At 34.7% G+C, this 11220-nt stretch overlaps 1 protein-coding gene across 1 annotated transcript; it reads right to left on the minus strand.

Annotated features, from left to right (window-relative positions):
* Positions 1-3717: 3717 nt before the first annotated feature.
* LOC125648364 (uncharacterized) lies at positions 3718-9824 on the minus strand. The gene is made up of 4 exons (XM_048875372.2): positions 9761-9824; positions 9138-9296; positions 5426-5551; positions 3718-4025 (listed from the first exon to the last, which is right to left on the minus strand). The coding sequence occupies exons 2-4, from the start codon at positions 9202-9204 to the stop codon at positions 3799-3801; spliced, it is 420 nt and encodes a 139-aa protein (XP_048731329.2). The 5' UTR covers positions 9205-9296; positions 9761-9824; the 3' UTR covers positions 3718-3798.
* Between the last annotated feature and the right edge of the window lie 1396 nt (positions 9825-11220).

Genomic DNA, 11220 nt, shown 5'->3' on the forward strand with positions numbered 1-11220 from the left:
TGCATTTTTGTAAAAAAAAAAAAAAACAAACAAAAAAAACAAAACAAAAAAAAAACCAAAAAAACAACAACAAAACAAAAACAAAAAAAACAACAACAAACAAACCTGAAATTCTAGTAATTATTCATTTTGTATACTTATCTGCATTAAAATCGCCAACTCTCCAAGGAGGATCTCCTCAGTTGCCGGACGTCCGTATTGAATATACCCTAAACTGTATATTCCTAAAAACTTCACAAAAGCCTTTACAAACATAGATACATCGCTGGATTCAGTAAATGTTCTAACAAGCCCCTATCTTTCCTCCTCACGAAATTATTATCAGCTATGAAGGAGAAACTTCAAACGTACTTGCCATAACATATATATGCAAGAATCGGTGTAAATTAAATGTGGATTCTAATAAATTAAAGAACTTTTAGTAAATTTGAAATCGCAAAACTTTTCTCAAAGAATGGAAAAAGGAAATATTCATATCTAGTGACAAGTCATCCAAATAATTACTTTGTTAAACACCACTCTGATTCCACGCACATGTAATATGAAAAAAATATGCTAGAGTTCCCAATTGACAATATCTTCGTAGTCTTTGGTGACCAGGTCTTCCAACCGTCTGTTGGAATTCCCATGGGCAAGAATTGTGCTCCTTTGTTGGATGACCTGTTTTTATATCCTTATGAGGCAGAATTCATTCAAAAGCTTCTATATGAGAAGAAAACATCTCTTGTTGTGGCCTTCAACTCGACATTTAGATTTACCGAAGGCGTTTTATCCATTAACAATAATCATTTTTATTATGTCGATTCGATATACCCCAGTGAACCCGAAATAAAAGACAACATAGCGTCTTTCACATCTGCTTCATACTTAGGTACATGTATTTTACTGTAAATAGATATTAACGGCAAACTAACAACTCAACTTTGTGACGAACGGGATTATTTAGCTTATCGTCGTCATAATATGTCACAATATTCCATTATAAATTATCACCTGCATATGGTGTTTATATCTCTCAAATGATTCGATACACAAGAGCTTGTTCTGCGTATAGTCGGTTTTTAATGAGACATCGAGGCAGGCTACAGACAAACAAGTTGATGTTTAACAATCTCGGTTAAAGTCAGCATGTCGCAAATTCAATGGTCGTTATACATGTAAGGATCTAGTTTGCCAATGCAACCTGTCATTGGGTAAAATGCTATCTGACGCGTGTTTCATACCAATTGTTAGGCCGTTCTTGACACACTGATTCTAACTTTGGATTACTCTGTTTATTTGATCAAGATATAGGGCTAACGGCGGGTGAGACCGGTCGACAGGGGATGCGTACTCCTAAGCACCTGATCCCACCTCCGATATATCCAGGGGTCCGTGTTTGCCCAACTCTCTATTTTGTATTCTGTATAGGAGTTATGAGATTGTTCACTTTTCGTGATCTTTACCTTTTCATACTATACTTAAACAAATTGCACTTGACTATAAGGTGTTAACTGACTACACCGGGTGTAATCTCGGTTGAGATTCGGCTCGGCTGAATATTTGGACTGACGCCTTCACCGAATCTCGGAGAAGTCCTTCATAATTCATGTCTGGAAATTTACTTTCAGCTTTGGCCAGTTCTAGCAATTAATGTACACTTAGGTGACACTGCTGTTCGCTTCAAATAAATGATTAGACTATCAAACTAACTCTCTATCACTATTAAATTTGTATTGCTTACCGTCCAAGTATAAAAATCCCAAAATGAAAATAGGCACTAAATTTTCGGTTCAAATGAAGACTTCCATGGCACAATATTTTATCTCCTGGAATTGAAGAGTTCCTATAGTCTGCTTTATCTAGTTACTAATACACTGTATCTCTACATACCTACTTGCATTTCGTTCATTTAAAAAAAAACAAAAAACTATAGGAACTCTTCAATTTTGGGAGATGAAATATTGCGCCATAGACTGCATTGGAACGGAAAAATTAGTGATGGTTTACTTTATGGAATTTACATACTTAGACGGTAATAGTGATACAGATTTAATATTCAACTAACACCGGGTGTAGATGTATCATGCACGTCCATAACGGCAAACAGAGTACTTGCCTAGCAATGAGGAACTTGTGCACATCAAGACAGCATTTCATAAGATAGTCGGTAAGGAAATTCCACTTCAAATGTAAATATTGTCTAATACAAGCTACTTGTACCAAGTGATCATGCCCCTTCCATTAATGCGTATCTTGAGCCCGAGTTCAGTAGCACCCTACTGCAGCAATCGTAACTACTCGGCCATTTCCGCTACACTAAAAAGCTAGAAAGGCGGAGTAGTTCCGATTGCCTACTGCAGATGTACACGTTATATAAATATTGTGTCAATGACAGTCTCATTACCTTTCACTTCTCTATAAAAGGATGAGAAGATTACTAAAATATATCGTATGTCAAAAACAACAAACAACTGTACACGATCAATGATAGCTGTGTCACCTACAGGCACCTTATGTATGGAAACTAACCCCCCTCCTCCATTCTGATTCCCTGTCTATCTCATCCCTTTATCGATATGTATATATATATAATTGTTTTACGCCTCTACCGGTACGGTACCTGGAGCGGATCCAGGAATTGTGGTTAGGGGTGCAACTTTATGAGGCAGGGGGTCCGGGAGCCGCCTTGAGGCTCCTGGATTGTACAAACATGTTATCAAAAATTATGTGTAGGCAGGTGACTACAAGAGCCTAACGAAGCTACGCCCCTGGGCCGCCTTGAAATATGTCTCCTATGTAGTCATTCTTACTATTTTCTCTCATTTTTGATAAGGTGAAATTAATACAATGACACAAATTTTAAGGGTTTGAGAAAAAAAAAGTAAGTTCTCACAATAAAAGTAATTCAATAAATCAAAAAGATTTTGACATTTATTTCTCCGAGAGTAGAAGAAATTATTGCTTCTTTTATCGATTACATGTACTTTTTTCTAAGCAAGAGACCACAAACAGGGTTCCCACTACGGGACACATTTTCCAAGTAATTATTGCAGCATTACCTAAGGAATTTTGGCGAGCGGCAGGTCAGGGAGATTTCATACTACAAGTATCTCCAACTCAAAACCCATATCATCTCTTTTATTTGTTATAATCTTGCGTGCATTGGGAGGGGGGGGGGGGGGGGTAATTAGTATACCGATAGAAGGACAATCTCTAGATAAAGCTTACAAATAGCGTGAAACGATTACATAAATTGGATTTGGGATGGGATAGACAGGGAATCCGCACATTTCGGAAAAATTATCCCCGCAAAAACAAACTAGAAGGGGCGCGGGGAGTTGTAGTGCCAATACTTCAGGTGACTGTGTTCCTAAAGGTGACGTCATTGAATGATTCGAAAATTACATGTAAAGTTCGTTGTAGGTAATGCAAACAACAAAGTGAAAGTGGATTTCAATGAAAGTAAGACCCCTTGTAACAATGAAAACACGTTGAGCTCAACTCAGGTGAGACAACTTTAAGAAAGTTTGGTGGCACGGCAATTTAGCAAAATCTCTGCTGAGGTGAAAACCGTGAATTTGAGTCTGAGTTTGAGATTTTGACAAGTTGGTGGTCCCGAAGCCTGGAGTCATTTTACCTTACATCTACATGATTGCACTACAAGTACATTTTTGTTGTTGTCATGTGATTATCACCTCAGTATGCCATTTGTGTCAACCTGGAGACATAAAAACGTTTTTTATATTCATTGAAGTAAACTCATTTAATTTTTACAGTAATCGAACATTATTTTAGATTAGTGTGAGCAATAGCTGTTTATTTCTGTGGATAAACGTTAGGATATCTCCGCTTGAAGTTTGTGTCACGTGACGGCATTTTGCCGCAAACGTCCACGCAGGTTTTGCAACACTGCCATCCAAGTCTGATCGTCGCCATTTTTGGGTTCCTACAGTAACTGCCACATTTCTCTGATGTTATTTTTTTCTTGCAAAACTTGTCCAAATAAGTCGTGTAAACGTTTGCAGAATTTCCCCAGGGGCATCCTGCCAAGAAAAATGAATTTGATTGAAGAAAATCACACAAGTTTGTGATATTGTGATGTTGTAATATACTTGTCCGGATAGAGACACACAGTATGTTGTGAAGAACGCGCCGTATCACTGCCAAGCTCGGTCCACTAGTGAATGTAGCCTTCTGTGTACTATGGCGTTAACAGTTAACTTAATTACTTATCTATTGTCTAAATCGGTCAGAATGAGGAGTGTATTTTTGATAATCCTTTGGAAGATCCATTGAATGCAAATTTAAAAAAATAATACACGAGTCGTTCCTAGCAAAATTTATTAGTGCTAAAGTATGAACTATAATCCCTCAAAATATCAGAGCAATGTTGATTGTAGTTAAAATATTATAGTCAATCAAAAATGACAACCAACTTGTGATTGATAATCATGACCTTTTTCTTTACAAGTATGCAAAAAATGACGTCACATTTTTCATTATGACATTTAAAAAAAAAAAAACATTGTTAGAGAAGATAAGGGTTATTTTTGCTATGAACAGCTCACATATTCTTTCATGCACATTGAAATCTCGTCCGAAGCTGTGAATCTGAATTATGATACCGCGCATACCAATGAAATGTATAGCCCTTGACCCATCTCCGCTGTAAATGGAAATTACATTCTCTCCGCAGTAAATGGAAATTACATTCTCTCCGCAGTAAATGGAAATTCCATTCTCAAAGGTATTCGCCCAATAAACTTAAAATCCACAATATTGAAATAAGACAACGCTGTACCACAGTCAGGATTGTTCAGTTTTCTGACTGTAGATTAACCTTATCATGTATAAATTATCAAAATTCAGTTGTAACACCCCCCCCCCCAACCGCCCAAAAGCCTTCGGGCTTTATGGAATTTGATCACGTGACAAACCCTATTTATATCCCGATATATATTTTAAAAAGATGACTTATTTCTTAAATAAATAACTTTAATCGCTAGAAAACGTTACCCTAATTGTGCATAAACATTCCAAAAACTTTATTTACCCTATAAATCTGTAGCAAAACTTCTAAGTGGGTTTTCTTTTAAATACGTGCAATCTATACAAAATCTATAGATACGCATTTAAAACTCACACTACCTATTTAATTTATGCAAAATGAAATAAGAATTTAGAACAGAAAAGAATAAGTATTTTAACGAGCAATGTGGAAGCGTACTTGACTGTCGCCATCTTGGACTATGGTAACACATTTTATCATAGTCCATTTCTACACAGTGCAAGATAAAAAAAAAATTGAAAAGCTTACGGACAGACAGACAAAAAAAAAAAAAAAAAAAAAGATCAGAAAATGCTGAACTAAAAAAGTGATCTCCGTCAATTACAAAAATGACTGCGATATTCGTTTCTCCTTCAGAAAGTGTGACATACTTACCGGCTGATACATATTTTGCATCAAGAAGACGTTCAAAGCACGTATCTCTACATCTGTCATAGACGGACGATTGGTAACAAAATACGTGCATGTTACGCCGCTCCAGCTTTCTGCAGAGTGGTGAATCTATAAGCACAATTCAAATGTTCTACAGGATTTTCCAATTTTTGTTAAGATGATGATTTATATACACTTAAGGTGTACCCGCGCATGCGCGGCAAATCATAGTAACAAACAAAAGAATTACTGCATTTAGGAAAGGCGTTTTAAATGCATGCTTGAATTGTTGCACACATACGGTAGCCCATTAATTTAGGACCTATCAAAATATTTTTGATTTGAAATAACAAAATTCAGAATTCGTTATTTCGAATTCAATTAATTATTTCAAACTTTAGAATTCGTTATAACGGGTTACATTAATTATTTCAAACTTTAGAATTCGTTATAAAGGATTAAATTAATTATTTGAGATGTTAGAATTCGTTATAACGGATTTAATTAATTATTTGAAACTTTAGAATTCGTTATAACGGATTTAATTAATTATTTGAAACTTTAGAATTCGTTATAACGGATTTAATTCGTACTTCGCAATAACGGATCTTAAACTTTGAAATAACAAATTCTGAAATTAGTTATATCAAGGTGTCTAATTCGTTTTAACAAATTTTTAATAATTTGAACTGATCATTTGATGTCTTTGTCTAACTACATGTCACCAAATTACTTTTTATTAACTACTCGTTTGAACAAATTGCATTAATTCGTTTTAAAAATTAAAATCCGAGTTCATGAAATCAAAAAGCTACAATTTCAAATTACATGTATCTGATATATTCTTACTAATTCTGCTATTTGTTATCACAAATTATACATACTAATTTCATATCAGCGATTTTATACACCGTTATATCGAATTTGATCATTTCTATAGTTCGTATTTTCAAATTTAATTCGTTAAAATACGAATTTTGAAATTTGTTATACATGTATAACAAATTCAACAGATTCGTTATAACAAATTTAATCCGTTACAATAACGAATTTAAAAGTTTGAAATAAGAATTGGATTTGTTACTTCAAATTCAAAGTTTTTTGACAGGTCCTAAATGGGATTCCGTACGTACAAGATATACTATCTTTAATTCAAATGAATTTAACACAATATTTGAATAATTGCGTGCATTAGTTATATTTATAGATTGATATCATATTCAACAAATATATCACTTGATTATTGGGAAGGGATCTCCAAATTTTGCTTCGTTTAAACATGTATATCCATATTAAGGTGCAAGTTTTTCCTTTTCTCAAATAAAGACATGGGGAGTACATGTAGCTAACTTAATGCACACAGAATTCAGGTGAAAATACATGTAGCATGTTATTTCAAAGAGACAATAATAGATTAAATTCAATTCAAAGAGGACCAGGTCATAAAAGATATATACACTGCATTTGAAATATTTTATAAAAGCCGAGGTCCCGTGTCACAACAGGAGTGGCACGATAAAGACACCCCCCCCCCCCCCCCATCCCCCGGTTCAAAGTCCGTAAGCGCCGAGCATAGGCTTAGTTTTGAAGCCCTTCATATCTAATGTTAAATTTTGATTTAACGGGGTCAACTTTTAACGTTCAGAAATCATCCCTGGGGTCATTTTTCAACGGTGTCACTATCTAATGTCACAACAGCAATTGTGACATCTCCATATGAGTGAAATATTCTGGAGAGGACATCAATCAATCAGTCATAAAGAAACACACCATGCGCGGATCCATTTTTTTCCGTCAGGGGGTGTCCGAAAGGCCGGGAGTCTGGAAACTCCTGGATTTCTACTTTATTGACCTCAACTGTAGTCAATACGGAAGCATGAGCCTATCTGAATTACAATCATAATGATAGCCCCAAGTCTTGAAGCGAATATCAATGTCCAAATCGATATCCCCTCGAATCATAATCAATCTGATTTTAATCGGATTGCATAGCCAGGCAGCGGTGACACTGTTGAAATATAGACTTGGATTTAACGTCCGTCTCACTCGAGAATTCTTCACTCATACGAAGACAGCACCGATGCCGGCGTAGGGCTTCAAATTTAGAACTCTACACGGCGCTCAAGGCCATTGAGCAGTGAGGGTCCTTTAACGTGCCGACTCCTACCGTGACACCAGACCCCGGGTTTTAATTTCCTAATCACCTTAAAACATATTAAATTGAGATACTTTTCCTTATTCGGTAATTCTGAAATAAGTATGAATACGCTACTGAAAAAGTAAGACAATTGATCACATACATGTATTATCCCTTTATCCAGTGGATATCACTCATACAATATTATTCATATCCCATAGTTGGTGTCCCTACGCCGCGTGATGTAATGTGCATAGGAACTGGAACAAAGTGACAAAATTCCCCCAAAAAGTGTTAAAATTGATGAAAGTGGCAAAAACTGACCATGTCTTACTGTGCAAGTATTTCTGAATGTCAGAAAACCCTATAGTTCACGTTACATGTACATGTAGGAAGCAAGCACACTAGGGTCTTTTATCACAAAACAAAAAAAATTCTCTGATGATATGCATGGTGGAAAATTCATCGTAAAAATTCAAACATCCGAATTAATGAAAAATGAATAAATAGAATTGAAGACTGCGCGTCATCAATGACACAGATTCGAATGGCTTACATATTCATGAATAATCACACAATTTCAAAGTAAAACTTTCTAAAATGTAAATTTATGCTTTTTCTCATTTGAAAATGGACTTTTATTTAAAATTAAACATCGTGCAGTCAATATTCATTTCTATACATACTTCTCAGCGAACTATTTGTTGCGGCGTAATGTTTACTAACGTTTCAGGTAAAGAAACAGAAACTTTTGGAAATGCGAATTCAATGGTCTGTTTGGGATAAAATATAGGATAAAAAGAATTTCTTATGGTTTGTGGTTGGATATGATTATTATCCAACGCCAAGGCTCCGCTCGGAAATAGATAACACACATCTCGTTGGATAATAATTATATCCAACCACAAACCTGCATGGGAGATCATATATTTAGTCACTTCATTGTCATTATATAAGTAGCCTAATATTATCATTTCATCAAAATGTAATAAATTATCGATGAAGCAGACCTGACAGTAATCTTGATTTTCTTGACTCATTTTGCATTAAAAGCAACATAATTTTTTATTCACTATTTATTACAATAAAATTGGTTCTATTGATACTTGTTTTTATTGTGAGAACACTGAATTGAATGTCAGTATAATAGTAAATGATAATTTTGCAAGCATACGATATGACATTCTTATACTTCTAAATATTTTGGTCAAATAGAAATTTTTTCTGGATAAACATGTGTATTTATGATGTATGAATTGTATTTAATTTGTTTTGATTAGAAATTATAATTTTTAAAAGTGTCCTTATTAAAAGGCATTACGGGCTGAATACCAATTGATGTTGACGAGCGAAAGTGAGCAAGGAAAACAACAAACCTCATATTGGGTGCGGAACCCCCCCCCCCCCCCCCCCCTTCCCCCCTCTATGTGATTTGTTGGAGATTGGGTCCAAGGACCTTATCTCTTTACAAAACTCAGGGATGGGGGTGTACGAAATCCCTCGGAGCTCCTGCCCTCTATATCTGCGCATTTATATAATAACAGGCGTGTAACAGATAACGTTTTTAAAAATACTGACCTGCATTTGCAAAGATGATGGTAAATGCTGCCGTATTAAGCAAGAGGTATACCAGCCGACTATCCATGATATTCCTTCTGTTTTTAGATAGCTAGATCTAGTTGGTTTCTGTTTTCACCACACTCCACCAGTTCTTGTTACCTGTATCTCCAAGCTCCACTGTAAAATATATTCATGACTTAGGCCTATCTATGCCAGGCCAGGCTGCCTCATCTACATGTACATGAAGTTTTTAAAAAATAAGGGCAAACATTCAAGAAGACTCATTATCATACAGTATTTTGCTACAATCCTCGTCTGAAAATAAGAAGTCGCTTCATATCCCGTGGGGATCCGGGTTGGAATAGGTCCTCAGCAGAAGGCGACTAAATGGGGCGGTCCTTCGGATGAGACCGCAAAAACCGAGGTCCCGTGTCACAGCAGGTGTGGCACGATAAAGATCCCTCCATGCTCAAAGGCCATAAGTGCCGAGCATAGGCCGGAATTTTGCAGCCCTTCACCGGCAGTGGTGACGTCTCCATATGAGTGAAATATTCTCTAAAAACGTTATATTGATAAACAATATTCAATCAATCAATCAATCATATGGAAATTATTAATAGCCGAACAACGGACAATCTAACCTTTTCTGTGATCTTTCGTTCTCGCATTCAGACTTTGATGACGTCACGATGCAAGTAATATAACTCTCCTAAAGGGAAATAACTTCGAAATCTCTCTCTCTCCGTCTCTCTCTCTCTCTCTCTCTCTCTCTCTCTCTCTCTCTCTCTCAGTTACATTAGTTCCTTCGTGCTACATTTCTAGTTTTCATTTCAGTTAAAATCAATTTGATTTGACTAGATGAATCACTCATTTTGTTAATATAGTGAATGAAAATGAAACTATAATAATTAATGACCTAATCATGGACTAAAAATTAATATGAAAATACTTGAAGCAGAACAAACTTTAATCGCTGCAACAAAATGTTATGTTTAGTTATTTTTATGTTTAAAAATATGAAATAATCTACTGTAGATCAAATCAGTATTTCTTTATTATTATTATTTTTCTAGTACTTCTATTCATTCTTCCTTAGTTTCATGATTATGTTCATTAGTATATATCTTTGCATCTCTTTTTTCTATGTACATTTTAAAATGTATAAAAATGTCTTGTTTACATAATATATCTACATGTGTACATGTGTTTGATTATTTGTGACCTTGAAGCAGGGAGAGAGTTAATATACATGTAGCCTATGCCTTTGGCCCAATACCATTCACTTAATTTGTGAATAAAATATTGTTTAAATCAAATTGATTATTGGCTGTATGAGCGGCCAATCAATGGTAGTTGCGGTTGTAATAGAAAGTGCACGTAAGAAAATGAACAATCCTTTTTTATGCTATATATATATATATATAAAGGACAATTTTAAGTAATGTATGTTGGGTGCAAATTTGATGATTTGTTATAAGATATTTAGATACATGAAATTATAATCTTTCTTCTACTCTTTTGAATATATTCAATTTCCAATGTTTATATTTTGATCTTTTTAAAATGTGTTTAATGAACTCTTGACATGACATGAAAGTCTATCTGATGATACAATCATTTCTTCAAGTCTGCACCACATTTTATATTTATAAATTCTAAAGAGCTATAAATGATAGAAGATTGATAAACAAAATTGTTTTCTCATTCACTACATTATGGAATCCTACAACAATTAGTTAGTTTAAACAATATTTATTCGTAAATAATTAGATAATGTTTACAAACAATGTCTTATACATGAAATAGATTGAGAAACAAGCCAAAAGGCTTATATTAATCTCGCTCTAATTAGTTTCCAAGACACTTTGAATTTTAAGATTTCACTAACAATAGTCCATGTCTTTTGAACAGTTTGACATTCAAATTGTAAGTGTTTGTTTGTTTCAATATATTCCTTATAGTGAGGACACAAATTAGATACGTCCTTTACTAAGACAATTTCTATTGTTAAGCAAATTGTTCAGTATTCTATAGTTAAAATCTGAATTTTGTTTTTATCGAAAGCCTTGATAATTTTTGAGAAATATATTTTTGAAAAACA

Source organism: Ostrea edulis, chromosome 6, assembly GCF_947568905.1.
Source record: "Ostrea edulis chromosome 6, xbOstEdul1.1, whole genome shotgun sequence".
Taxonomy (NCBI): domain Eukaryota; kingdom Metazoa; phylum Mollusca; class Bivalvia; order Ostreida; family Ostreidae; genus Ostrea; species Ostrea edulis.